Below are 14,742 nucleotides of genomic sequence, written 5' to 3'. Positions count from 1 at the left end.
GAAGGAAGGTATGGAAGCTGGGAGAGGGAGATACGCAAGATTTTTGTGCCTGGGGCAATACCCATAGAGGGGAAGTACGTTTGGCCTCCAACCAGGAAGCCTTTGGAACAGAGTTCGGTGCAGATGGTAGAATTGGTCGGGTGCAATTCGTGGATGAGCGGTTGACGATGAGCGAATGATATTCCCAAGGTGCATGCCGTAGGAACGCTTGCTCTGAGAGCAGTCCAGAATTCAGAGGTAATGGTGGAATCAGTTGGTGGGGTGAAAAATACCGAATGACGAGATGTACTTTCGCGCCAGACGCGATCCGTAGATGTCGGCAAGTTAGAGAAAAGAACGACTGGTACTTGACTGGGGGCGGAAGTGGCTGTGGCGACATCGAGATATGACCTAGTGTTGGTTGTGGTAGAGGTAGTAGTAGAGGGTTGTGGAGTGGTTATACTGGCTTGACCTAGTGTTGTGGTGGACCCAATAGGTGGGTCCGGTACTTTAGCGGGAAGAGCCATGGATTGCTTAATTACAAAAAGTTGATGTCCAACGTCAGAATAAATATCGTAATTCGATTTTTTACAATTTCTGCGAGAAAGAAAATCAAAAGCAGTGCGTTTCTTTATTTTGGGGTGTAAGTTATCTTTATATTGGTATTTAGAAAGAAAAACATGCTTTTCGTTAACCCTGACCTGATCGAGTATCTTATTACTAGTGATAAAGAATTGCAGGAAACTTAAGCCAAAAGGAGAAGCCGTAAACACTTAAATCTTGAAGACCTTTCTGACGCTGAGTACAAGAGAGAGGTCCGTTTGACTCTTCCAAAGGTAGTTTGTTCTTTACAAGTATATATCTCAATGTAAGCATATAAAACCCTTGGTATATAAGTCCTTAAGGTATATCTATCAACTTCTAATACCCTCACATTAAATACATATCCTTCTTCTTATTGCCTACTATGTAACTAGGTACAACTTTTATACTAGTATAATTGTTTTATTTCACAGTAAATAACACCTAATTATCTGTTTAGATTATAGTTATTTTTTGTACTATTGATCTTTAGTCTCAATATAATTTTCTGTGTAGTTTAGGCCTTATACCAATATCTTGCTTAAACAAAGATTCTTGGCATCATTTGTTGTTAAAAAAATAAGTGACAGAAAATTTGTTCGAATTTTCTGTGATTTGGGCACTTTTCTCACAGAAATTCTGTGAGTGGTTACCATTTTAGTAGAGTGAAACAAATATTTGGAAATTAAAGCGCCGGAAAGTGGTCATCTCATGGAAAATTTAAATTTCTGTGAGATAACACCTTGTCTATTGATCTTTTCTTTCTTTCTCTTTTGCTTGTTTTTACAATTTCACTTACAATTTTCTTTCTTTCTTTTATAGCTCGATACCAAATATGTGTCTCTTTGTTTGACTATACTCTGTCTGATATATCAAGGTAAGATATTATTCTCTTAATGATCTCTGTTACTCATCATATTGTTTGTCTTGCCATTGCTACTCATTTCCATTGAGTCTCATCATCTCTTAATCGAACATGGTAAGTTTTTTTCTTAAAAAAAAATTCAAATTATCCTTTCGTCGTACTCATAGATATATATTTATTTTTATTATGATTTATTAGTTATGTCTAATATTATGCACGAAGACGTATAATCAGTAATATTTGGTAAGTTAACTACAATATATTTAATAAATACGCCTTTACTACGCACAATATTAATAATTATTCATTTTTAGAATGTATCTCTATTCAAAGACTACTGGTATTGTCTTGATAATTCTGAAGAACATATTCATATCAATTTTATGTCAAGTCTTCTCCGTCTTGTAAGTATTTATGAAGAAATTTCAATTTAAATCATTTACCAATTCTTCTTTTCTATTACTCATTTTTTAATAGCATTCCCGCTATTAAAGTATGTATTCCATGTCTACTCCTGGAAGGCTTTAAATTATATATAGCGAGCAAGAAGTATTAGCGATTATAATAGCTATAGTATCAAAACTGTCGCGAAATTAGGATTTTTATCTAGAAAATATTTTCCTATCAAATAAAGCAAAATTGAACAAAAAATGTATAACCCAACGTTTTTCCAAAAAAAAAAAGTAAAATAAATAAACAAACCAAAGAGGCTTGTTTATAAAAATCTACCGATGCTTTGTTTCTCTTTTCCATTGTAAAAAAAACTTAGTTTCATTGCTTTTGTGCGTATAAAAAACCTAGTTTCATCACTTTGAGCATGTATAAAAAACCAACTATCATCATTTCTTTATACTGTAAAAAATCTACAATCATCTCTTTGATGATTTTTAAAGCATTTCTGCAGCCAATAAAAAAAACCCGGTAAAAATAATAATATGGGACGCTAGCTCTTTATAGACCTCAAAATATAACACATAAAGAGGTAGACTCGATAGGAGTAAAGCGTAACTACAATATTTATTCAGTTTCCATAGTTTGAGGACTGACAATCGTTCTACATTGGGTTTTCGTATACCCGTTGTTATGATGATACGCATCAGCACCATAGATGATATCGGCCCAATCATCTACCTTTTTGGCACATTTGATCCAGATGAAATTACCCTATTTTTCCAGCGCGTAAGACATGATTTGTCCTTATTTCTTTTTTTTTGGGAACAATAGTTTAGAACTTTTAACGACACTAACTAATAACAGGACCAATTGTCGCTCCTTTTTGATCGTCTGAATGTCCTTTGTACTTGTTAAGATATCTACTGTTACTTTGGAAGACAATTTGGGGCTTTCATAGACAAATGAAAATAAGAAAATAAAACAGTATATTATATTATAGTATAGAGTAGGTCTGGTACGTTATTTTAGTAAAGTCTTAATTGAGTATTCTATTCACTGATGTGGGTCTGCATTATTACTAGCTTATTATTGTAATATCTCTATAAGCCCACGATTTAAATAGCAATATTCTTTTATCTTATTAATACATTATTACTTTCTCAGTATACCAAGTTTTCATGTACCATTTTCCGAGTTCAGTTTCTTCTGATTAAAGAATGCTAGTTTCGAAAGTCTGTGCACGAGTAACTCTATATGATTCATATTATTTAGGTTGTATTTGTAAAAAAAAATAATCAAAAAAAAGACTAATATTTTTCTCTATCAGCAAGTACAGGGAGTGTCTGCAAAAGTCTTTTAACAATTCTTCTACCCGCATGAATATTTCGTAATCTAATACGTTCATTGTGAAGATGTGCTTGGTCGGATGCCTTGTAGATTTCGATAATAATAATGATATGAGAATAGAGTTTAGTAAAAAAAAAAACTAGTAAAATACAATAATCATTTTGTTTGCTTTTCTTTACCTGTCCCATAGGAAGATGCACTGCTGGGGCGTTGCAGAACTTTTCAAGCCATCGTACAGCTGGAATGGAACCACCTTCTCGAATATACAACGGCTTCACGTTCCACTCTTCTTCAATAGCGTTTTCTACAGCCTTGAAATACTCACTTTGAGGATTTCCTAACCAGTACTCAGATGCACTTTGAATATCAATCTACACCCAGCAAAGTAGTGATTAATCCACAGAAAACAACCATTGTCCTCCTTATTATTCCTGTTATTGTAATTATTATTATTATTTGGTATACTTACTGAAATATTATTTTCAGACACGTTATCTTCAAATGCATTTCGTACGTGGTTTTTGAACTGTTCGCAAATCTCGGCAATGGATTGATCAGGAACCACTCTCATACTAACTATGGCAGTGGCACTGCGTGGGATAATGGTTGGGTTATTGATCGACACATCAATCTTGTGTACTGTAAAGGTCGGGTATCTCCATCGTGCCATCAAATCATATTTGAGTTTCTCGGCATCCAAGGCAAGAGGCTCTTTAGTCAAGGAAGTATTGTTATCTTTTTCGGAACGTTTTGGTGCGCCAGAAAGTGTAGGAGAGGCAAGGTAAGAATGTTGTGCTCTTGTACTGGATTGTGACTCCTTGGATCTAAGATATTATATTAATAACCTGTGTGTGTGCGCATTTCTATAGCCTTTAACATAATAGCACAATCCTTACGTTTGCATCCACTTTATAATAGGGTCATAGAGACGCTCTTCTGTATCAGTAACAGGTCGAACATTGTCATAAAACCCTATATTTTTTTAAATAAAAAAATACACACACACACAAAGTTAAATTAACGAGTCGTATTAAGCTATTGAAAGAACTGTTTTCGTCAGTGTTACCTGGAATGAGTATTTTCTTGTCGTTATCCACAATTTTTCCAAGGACGTGAATCAGATCAATAAGAGGCTCCGAAATTGCTCCACCTTCAACGCCAGAATGCATATCTGCTCTAGGATTAGACACCTGTTTGAATAAATGGTAATTAGTCGATCAATTGCATAATATATATATATATATATATATATGTGTGTGTGTGTGTGTGTGTATGTCAAAGAAGAAGTAAATACCGTAACAGAGGCGTGAATTACGCCTCTCAAACCATATGTAAGACATGGAACATCTTCACCTAACCAATAAGAGTTGCTTTTTTTTACAATAGCAAGAATCTAAGTACTCTTGTCTGGTTATCCGCTTATTATAGTATTCCACCTTACCTCAACAAGATCATATCAACATCAGCAAACAATTCCTGTTGATCGTTAGACATTTGAAACATATACCCGTTTTTTAACATTTACACAGTTTATTATATATTTACCTTGTGCTTATTAACACCTTCAAAGAATCCCACACTCCCACTCTCCTCTTCTCCTTCAATCAGAAATATGACATTGACATCTAGTAATCCTTCGTTGAGCAATTCATTTACAGCAAAAATACAGGAAAGAATAGGACCCTATAAAACCACAAAGATATTAATGTATTTTTTTTCTTGATATTCATCGCTTTTAAATGTAGTTTTCATTCTTCTTTTTACTATTTCTAAAGGAGATCATTACCTTGTTGTCACTCGTTCCTCTGCCATAGAGATAACCATTTTTTCCTGTGAGTTTGAACGGGTCGCTGTTCCACTCTTGTTTTTCATCTTCTGCAGAAATAACATCATAATGGCCGTATATCAACACAGTGGGGGTCTTTTTTGATGGATCTGGGGATGTTTTTCCTGTAAACTTTCCATAAACCAGTGGGTTTCTACCACATTCTCCAGGAATCTAACATATAGATATATTCACTTTTAATATTAATATGTAATAATAAAAATTACTTAATATTCTCTCTCTTCCTTTGCGTTTCTGGATTCTTGTGTCCACCTTACCATTCGACTAACTGCACCAAGCTGCTGAAGTACATTTTTTAAGAACCGTGCTCCTCTCCGACACTCTTCCATGTATTTAGGATTCCCACCCACAGTACGCATAGCTACCCATTTCTCAAGAACATACAAAAATGTATCTAAAAAGAAGTGGTTAAGAGTATGCAAGGTAAAGCAAACATGCCTTTCTCTATTTCTCTATTTCACTCTTTGTGTGTGTGTGACTTACCATTTGAAGGAGTTTCCTTCACAATACTATTGCGTCTAAAAGGTTCTTGACTGGACACAGTAGAAGGCAAGTCCCAGAACTTGTTGTCGGTGTTTTTTTTAGGAACTTGACAAGATTGTATAGTAAACTCTTTTTTTTAAAAAAATGTTACCTTGATTGAGTGGTCACTACTTCCAGTGATAAGATAGTTTCCTGTAGTTGTCAAAGCAAGTACAGCACCACTGTGTTCATCCAAAGACTCTCTGAATTCAAATCCCTGGCTCCAAATCTAAACCACAAATTTTATTATAAGTATAATACACTCATTTGAGCTCTATCTAGCCATGAGTTTATGTTTCAATATCCATAATATGATACCTTTGTGGTTCCATCTGCAGATGCACTAACTAGACCTGGCCCTTTTAATGCTACAGCAAGTACATCATCCTTCAGCAAAATATAAATTAGTCAATACATTTTTATTCCTTTCTTTCCTTGTTTTTGTTTTGTCTTGTCTTGTTTTTAATGCAATTAAAGATTAACTTACAGAATGTGCCATGACTGAACGAATCATTTGGTACTAGGTTAAATGATTCAGAAAAAAAAAGTGGGTAGCTTTCTAATAATCATATATTTCAGACAAGGTATACTTACGGTTTCCAAATCCCAGATCTATTTTTTTTTGATATACAAAGATAAGTACTCAATCACCTTGACGCACATTTTGACTACACCTAACAGTTTACTTTCCTGGACATCGCCTCCTTGAACACCACAAAATAAATAACCATCTTCAGATAATGCCAAGCTGAGGACCCCCTTGTCAGAGTTCCCTACCAGAGTTTGTAGATACTTGAGAGTACCATCTATAATGATCCAGATCTAAACAGGAGGAGTTTTCATCCTCTTTTGTTTTAATATATGAAAAATAATTCATTTCATTCTTTTATCGGTCTGTGCTTTTGGTTCCTTATATTGATCTGCCAATTCTCTATCTTTGCCTTCTTCTTTATACCTTGACATCTCCATCTCCGGATCCTAGATTTAAATGTATTAATACTTTGATCGCTTATATATGTACTTGACACATATATTCTTCTTTCTTCTTCTACTACTACTACTAATAATAATAATAATAATAATACTTTACCACTGATTATAACCTCGCCATCGATATTGGGTACTTCTGTAGAGTACAAAAGACAGTAAACATAGCCATCGTGTGCATTCAAGTGAACGTTCTTTTCACGTACGACACATTTGATAACATCCTCATCAAAATTGTCAGTGATCTCGCATTCCAGCATTCCAGGACCTTCAAAGAATTTCAATTTTTGACTGTTTCGTGGAGTTATAGGAAGCACAGGTACTCCAGTAGTTGACCCACGAGTTTGTGGATCATCAAAGCTGTACCACTACAAATAGCATGCGTATTTATATAAATAAATAAATAAATATAATCTTTCTCTCTCTTCCTGTGTGTGTGTGTGTGCGTGTGCGTGTGCGTGTGCGTACCTGAATACTGGTGTTCTGACTTCCAAAGAAAAGAGTATTGGATTTTTCAGAATATACAATCGAGAAGATGTCACCTACATCATGACAAGAGACAATAGAATAGGTACATTTGAGTGTACCAGTGTCCCAAACCTATTTTTATATATACATATACATATAGTAATTGCTGCTGTTATTATCCAATACGGATTCTCCTTAATACAATTATGACATATTTTACCCTAATGGTGCCATCGCCTATAAAAGAAGAGCAATGAATTAATTTAAAAGAAGAAAATGGGGAAATTGTTTAAATATTAAACAATGGATCCATTAATTGAATAAAGATATATATATATTAATATCATGATTTTTACCAGAGCAACTGAATAACCATTTTTGATCTTTAGATATTGATAGTCCCAATACACTTCCTCTGTGACCTTCTAGAGTGGCAACCAAAGTAAATGTCTGTAGATCCCACACCTAAGGATTCATATATATATAACATTAACATTAACATTAATATTTAATATTGAAATCCATATTTAAGAATCAATTGAAAATAAGAATAAATGAATTGAAATATATTATCAATGATTATATATACATATATATATATTATTTTGGGTGTTTACATGAATCTTTGAACTTTGGCTTCCACTAAAAAGGTATTGCCGACTAGCTGCAAGAGATAATACAGAGTTTTCATCTTCTTGGGAAATTGTGTGTACGCATCGTGTAGGATAAAGAGGCTTTGTTCCATTGAGTTTGGAAATGTTTCCTGTAAGGATTCAATAATATTTATAAAAAAAAAGAGAATGAAATTTCATTTATTATTATTGCGATATTCGACATAATTAATATTAATTTCTTATTTGTTTAAAGTACATCATTAACAAGTCATCCAGGATGCTTAATGATCTCTTTTTATTTGTGTCTTTGTATTGGTATGTGTGTAGGTGTTGGTGTGGAGTATGTTTCTTCTTCTTCTTCTTCTTCTTTTTCTTTTTCTATGAATTTGTGCGTAATTGCAATTTGTGTTTTACCTATAGAGAATGGACTTTCCGCTCTATGTTGAAAGTCCATGATGAATTGTAATGGAATGAAAGATGAATTACTTTTTTTTCTGTTTCAATATTCCGCCCTTTGCCCTGGCATTTCTATTTTATGTTCGTAGCTCAGACTACAACAGACACCCAGATTTCCCTTTCCATTTTTAGGGTTTTAAGACAAGATTCTGTCTACCATCAGCCACTGATGCGGCTATTTAAATTCCATAGATGAAAAATAGATATAAATTTTGATGTGGCATAATTAATGATATATTGAGATCTTCTACCTATCAATGAGGCCGTACTGATAAACTAACCCTGAATAACTACTGTGCACACCAGTATAAGTACATAGATAAAATGTAAACATCAATATTGTAGTAAATATTCGATTTAGAAAGGACACTTGCCGTTAGAGTAAGAAAGAATAAGAAATTGATTATTATACCTGTTTTGATTTATCATAAGCTCATACATTCTAGTAGTATTGCTATTACTATTGTTATTAACTGTATGTCTAAACATATTCTCCATTTAAACTCTAGTAGCTTCAATGAGAATTAATTGCACGTCACGGAATAAAGAAGTTAATAAAAGTTTCATATAGTTAAATTTATTTATATTTATATATTTATATATTTATATATTTATATTTATACAGGTGAAGGTAGATAATATGTGTAATGTTTAAATGATACAGTACAGTACAGTACAGTACAGTAGAATACAATACAATAAAGATAAGAATAGTAATAGAAAGTTGTTTGTATATTATATATATATATATATATATGTGTGTGTAATGAAAATTCATAGTAAGAATTAGAAATAGACATTGAAAAAAAAAGGAAAAGTAAAGGGGGGAGGGAGAAAGAGAAAGATATTTAAGATACAAGGCATATAAAAGAAGTAAAATAGATATAAAGAAGTATTAGAAGAAGAAACAAGAAAATAAAGAGCATATAATAGTGAAGATTATGATGATAACAATAGGGTGCATACAAATGACAATGTAAAGAAAATGTAAAACGAATGAGGCATTTTGTAAGGGAGTGTGTGTGTATGTGTTTTTTTAGGGGATTTTGTTTTTCGTTAAATAACATAGGATGATGCGCGTTTTCGATATATTAGGCGGTGTAAGGAGATTCTGGGGGAGAGCTCTCTTTGGATGCTGATCCCTGTCGAAGTCTGGCATTCTCTTCCTCGAGTTCGAGTATACGAAGATCTCTATTCGAAACACTTGTCTTGAGTGTCGAGATATATTCATAGGCATATCGTAATAAAAGTACTTTGGACAACGGCTTTAGTACTGCATCTGACTCATCGGCTCCTTCAGAATGGTCAGCTTCATCCGCACTACTCTGTCTGGTCTTGGAGCTCTCTCCACCACTTGTGTCCTCAATTTCTCCTCTAGCCTCCCTTTCTTGTTCACGAATCACAATTGACGCCAACCCAGATTTCTTCTTCACATAACCATCTTCGACTTCCCGACGTAGCCGCTCAAACCATTCTTTGAGAGAGTCGCGACGCTTCTGCTCGGCAGCTTTGTGTGCTGTCCGACGGACTTCGATACCACTCTTGATGTGTGGCATAAACGCGATACCTAGCGCGGCAGCTTTGCCTTCCATTAGGTTTTGGTAATTTGATCGAGTAGCCAATATGCGCTCGGCATTCAACCGGGTCGGACTCGACTCCAGACCAGCCGTAAGGGTGGGACTAAGTAAGAGTGGCTTGAGTGCACGTGGTGAAGGAGAGATCAGGGATTTGGTATCTGTGTGAGTAAGCGTGGACTCTCGGCGCTGTTTTTTGGACACAGGCCTGGGTGCTGCATCTGAAGCATGTGTCGATGATATTTTCTTGTGACCCGCAGAGTTTGCTGTCGAGCCCCTAGTAGTCTTTGCCGACAAGGAACGTGGCGGCGTCTTTGGAGTGTCGGTAGGAGTGAGAACAAGGCTTTGGGTCGAGCTGTCCGAGAGTGAGTGTGACAATGCTACAACTGGCTCTATCTGGGAAGTCAGGATCGGTGCAAACGCAGGAGGCTGATTTGTGCTCGCAAGCCGTTTGGGTGGTATGCTGAGAGATTGCATTTTCATATTCATTAAAGATGCTGGCGTTACAGGCTCAAGGTGACTCGGTTTTTCAGGAACCACGGCCGGCTGGAAGCTCTGCATAGTGTAAGCCATTGTTGTAGGGCTTGTGGCTACAAACACATACAGACAAAATAAATGAATAAAAAGAACAATGAATATGGTGAAAAATATTTGGCTATATTCAAGTGTATCTATTTATGTCTGTATATTTATATATACACACCTTCAGTATAACTTGGAGGAAGTTGAACAGTTTGAGAAAAGACAACCTGTTGGTCAGTTATTGTATCACTTTTTGTTGAATTTGATAGCTTTGAAGGTGGGTGTCTCGTTCTGAATGTGGATTGAGTTAGGTCGAATTGAGACTGTCTGCTGCTGTCTTGTTGATGTTGAGAATTCCTCTGCTGCAGCTGCTGATGTTGTTGCTGATGTTGTTGTTGTTGCTGTTGTTGTTGTTGTTGCTGATGTTGTTGCTGTTGCTGTTGTTGCTGTTGTTGCTGTTGTTGCTGTTGTTGCTGTTGTTGCTGTTGTTGCTGTTGTTGCTGTTGTTGCTGTTGTTGCTGTTGTTGCTGTTGTTGCTGTTGTTGCTGCTGTTGCTGCTGTTGCTGCTGTTGCTGCTGTTGCTGTAGTTGCAGTTGAACTTGTTGAACTTGTTGTTGAACTTGCATTTGAGCCTTTTTCTGAGCCTGCTGTTGCTTTTGAATTTGTAGTTGGTGTTGCTGCTGCAATTGTTGTTGTTGCTGTAGTATTTGCTGCTGCTTCTGCTGCAAGTGTTGTTGCTGTTTCTGTTGCAATTCAGACAACTTCCGGGTGATCATAATCTTGGCTTGCTCCAATTGTTCGTATTGTTCGCATATTTGAGTCGAGGACATTTTATCAAATGTAGCTGAGAACTGAGACCCAAATATAGGATTTCCGGAAGTATCCCGACTGTGTTGCCTATCCAGTTGGGGCATGATCGCTGGGGACGAAAGAGGAGAAAAGTCCATCTCTGTGGTTAGGGGAATGTTCGGGTGGTGTTTCTGGGGCAACTGGTAGGTAAAAGAGGGCGTCATGGCGGGAGATACAAGAGGGGTAAATATGTCCTAGAATAGTGGTCAATGCCAGAGCTTAAAATGAGAAGTTGGGACTGCTTTGGCTTACATCTTGGTCCATGAATTCTTGACTGACAGGGTTAGAAGATAGATGAGGATGTGGATAGAGAGGAGACATATGTGTGGAGGTTATGATCAGCTTTTGCGGAGTATTTGCTGTGGATTGGTAAGGCGAGAGAAATGAATTAAGGTCAGTGGGTGCACTGGCGTGGGAGGTTTGGAAAAGGAGGTCAATGTCTTTTGAGAAATGATCGAATGAAGAGGACTCGTCCATATTGATTGATTGATCTTGATCCTGGGAGTGTCTGTTGGAAAGAGACCTTAACATGTCCATGTCATTTATGCCATCGAGTTGGAAGCCTGACATATCCATGGAGTACTCATAAATATTTCTAGGAATAGCTGGAAATGTGTGGGTGTATGGGTGGGTGTATGGGTGTGTATGTGGAAGGGAATGAACACCTCAAACGAGAGAAGGATATGAACATTTAAGACCTCCACTTTACATTAGGGCTGAGGGGCAAAAATAAAAAAAAAACCTATTGCGCAAACTCCAAAATGTCAGTCAAATCAACTGGCTCGACCTCAAAACGTGGCCCTCTTTTCTTGTGACGAAGGGTCAGTGAGATGTTACACGACAGACACTTCTCCGGTCACGTTTACCTGAACTGCTTGCCCTGCCAATGGTCGTACTCTGCAGTGTTCTTTATTTCCTATCATTGGCCAGACGTCCCTGCCAAATCTTACTCCTTGTACCTGGAAACCAACCAACCGAAAAAAAACATCTATAATAAATATATAAATAAAACAAAAGGAGATTGTCTCCGATGTTGCTATGATATTTAAAGATGAATGTTTTTCTTCTTTTATATTGTTCTTTGTAATATTAAATATTTAAGTATTAATTACCTAGTCATTCAAATCATACACTACGCCACACTCAAGTTATTCATTGGCAAGAAAGCCTATCAATATAATTAGATTATTTTTTAAAATAATAAGCAACAACAGCAACAGCAACAGCAACCTAATTTGTGTAAACAAATTTGACATTTTTGACACTTTATGCTTTTTTTTTGTATAAAATACATACAAATGTTTTATATAAGATTAATTAACTAGAAAATAAAAAGTTGTGCAAAGAATATATTATAATATAGTTTCAGCGCCAATCAACAGCCTCTTACACTTTTCTTTTGCGGAATCTGTTTCACAGTTGTTCGGTATTTTAAATATGATAAAATGTGCGTGTTTTTATTTTTATTTATTTATAAATAAGACCCTCTTCACTTCTCCCCCCTTTTATTTATATATATATATTTGCAGAATATTATTAAATCCCCGAAGATAAAGTCGCGACTATATAAAGTTATTTTAATTTTTATACAGGACCCTCTTTTTCTCACTTAAATCTTACCATATCTCACCATCTTAATGAACCAATAAAATAATAATATTAAGCAGAAAAGAAGTTGATTGGAAATGAATCACAGGGGTTACAACTAAAGGGTGCGACAAAAAAAACGCGATTAAATACAAGTGACAGATATATTTAGAAATATACGACTATTAGTAAAATGATTAGTAGAAGTATAAATGGTTTTCTCTTTATTATTGGTATTATGAGGTTGCTCTAAGCGAGTCATAATTATCCAAGGCATATACATATAATCAATGGATTGTCTTTTACTTGTGTCCAAGCACCCTAATCAATGGTAAATGCTATACAGTAATGAGTCTTCCATTCAAGCTATATATACATATATGGGTGATGAAGAATTAAGAGAAGCTCTTGTCCTTTAAATATTAATAGCTTGACAATATCTAGTAGTGTGGGTACACCAGCTTATTAAAAATAATAATATGAGTACAAAGGTTTCAGAAAGCATTAAGAAAGTGTGGCCACAATAGTCAGCTTTATTTATTTCCGTCCATATCTCAATTTTCTCGAGAACATGTAGTAGGTGTTGTCTTTTGGGCGAGTGATTAGGGAGCTTATGCTAGCTTGGGAAAGGTTTGAAAAATCTAGATTAATACCTGTTGATGAAGCCTAAATATAAATAATAAAAAAAAGTATTTATCAAATATATGAAAGGCATAATATTATTTTTTGGGTTTTAATTACCTGATCGCACAGACCAGATGAAGTAAAACTGGATGTTGTCTCCAAGTAATACAATTAATAGTAATAAAAGTAGATCAACCCGAGATAATAGAAAGTTAAATAAGTTGCTTTTATTGAATATAGTTCATACCAATTGACTGATTTGCTGACTTACTTTCTGATATATAAAGGGGGTGGAAGAGTTGCAGAGCTTTACAATAGGGGTTAGTAGGTCAATCAAAATCAGTGTTACTACTAGTATTGCTATTAGAGTTTCTATTAGCTATAGTAACAGTAATAGTAATAGTAATAGTAGAAGAAGAAGAAGAAATCAAAGGTATATATACATATATAAACAAATTTCACCAAAATACATTTTTAATTTTGATTGCTTTGTGTCAAACATGACAGTGGCACGTAAATACCAAAAGTCACTGGACCAGAACCATTGTCTTTCTGTGTGTGATTGCTATTTCTCATGATATAAATATGTATATATTATTTACATTAAAGGAGTATAGCTGGCGATCTACAAATTGTGTAGCTACAGGATAATATTTCTTTTGGAAAAAGAAAAACAAGTGTTTCATGTGCTGTGGTAGTCTAAGGGGTGGAGAATATGAAAAGGATAATCTCAATGATTTCGATATTGAGGGCTTGTCTTTTTCTAATCTCTACTCCATGCTATTTGTTTCGGTTTTAATTTATGATAAGAGCAAAAACATAACAAAAGTATATAGAGAGAAAGAAGTAAATAGGGGCAGACAAATCGACCTAGAATTGCTTTCTTTACACAGCCACATGGAGCTACAGATGATGGTGGAAAATGTTTCCTTTAAAGTAAGAAGTGTGGTTTATACAAAAGGGCAAATGAATTACACAAAAATAACAGAAATATTTTATGTATAAATGTCATGTACCTTTTGGTAAAATGATATTCCGCAAAATCAATTTAGAATACCGCATACTACTAGCATTGTCGCCGGACAATCCAATTTCCAGAACGTATTAGCCGGCTGTTCGGCACTCCCAAGCCACACACACACAAGCACACTTACAGACTTGGACACATATCATCTCTTTCTCTCTCTATTATGTTTATTTCTCTCAACATTTTTCCGGGTCAAATATGATGCAAATCTTAGATGCTTATTTCAATACATAGTAGATACCTGTCCGGAGAATAGATCTATTTCTATTATACATATATATAAAAAAAGAAGAAGATCGACTCTATAAATACATGTGTATTGTCTTTCTTTTTAGCGTATCTGAATATCAAAAATGAATTAAAGAAAACCCCATTTTACGCTAATTATGAATAGAGAACATACAAACATGGGAGCCTTACCTCCAGGAGGTTTAATAATAAATAAAGGAGAGATACAGAGAGTAAAGCGTGTAAATGAATTTGTGTATATGAATCTTGCA

The 14,742-nt window shown here is 35.1% G+C and overlaps 3 protein-coding genes across 3 annotated transcripts; all 3 read right to left on the bottom strand.

Moving 5' to 3' along the window:
• Positions 1–3,165: 3,165 nt before the first annotated feature.
• On the bottom strand, positions 3,166–7,702 carry PHYBLDRAFT_96544 (hypothetical protein; the record flags this gene model as incomplete). Its single annotated transcript, XM_018443975.1, has 20 exons — positions 3,166–3,249; positions 3,346–3,537; positions 3,636–3,877; positions 4,097–4,138; positions 4,233–4,356; positions 4,461–4,536; positions 4,608–4,642; positions 4,712–4,849; positions 4,953–5,165; positions 5,270–5,464; positions 5,554–5,574; positions 5,647–5,763; positions 5,853–5,921; positions 6,186–6,356; positions 6,490–6,542; positions 6,679–6,889; positions 6,990–7,121; positions 7,210–7,226; positions 7,346–7,454; positions 7,607–7,702. Coding segments are annotated over 20 exons (2,337 nt in total), but the record flags the coding sequence as incomplete, so codon positions are not given.
• A 1,448-nt stretch (positions 7,703–9,150) lies between these two features.
• On the bottom strand, positions 9,151–11,580 carry PHYBLDRAFT_170012 (helix-loop-helix DNA-binding domain-containing transcription factor; the record flags this gene model as incomplete). The annotated part of the gene is made up of 4 exons (XM_018436230.1): positions 9,151–10,223; positions 10,337–10,382; positions 10,776–11,198; positions 11,257–11,580. 4 exons carry the CDS (start codon positions 11,578–11,580, stop codon positions 9,151–9,153), a joined length of 1,866 nt encoding a protein of 621 aa, XP_018290158.1.
• Positions 11,581–13,128: 1,548 nt separating this feature from the next.
• On the bottom strand, positions 13,129–13,901 carry PHYBLDRAFT_170011 (hypothetical protein; the record flags this gene model as incomplete). Its single annotated transcript, XM_018436229.1, has 5 exons — positions 13,129–13,257; positions 13,333–13,371; positions 13,487–13,587; positions 13,678–13,780; positions 13,818–13,901. 5 exons carry the CDS (start codon positions 13,899–13,901, stop codon positions 13,129–13,131), a joined length of 456 nt encoding a protein of 151 aa, XP_018290157.1.
• Positions 13,902–14,742: the final 841 nt, after the last annotated feature.

Source organism: Phycomyces blakesleeanus, assembly GCF_001638985.1.
Source record: "Phycomyces blakesleeanus NRRL 1555(-) unplaced genomic scaffold PHYBLscaffold_14, whole genome shotgun sequence".
Lineage (NCBI taxonomy): Eukaryota > Fungi > Mucoromycota > Mucoromycetes > Mucorales > Phycomycetaceae > Phycomyces > Phycomyces blakesleeanus.
Note: the sequence above shows the minus strand (reverse complement) of the source record. Positions and strands in the feature narration are given on the sequence as shown.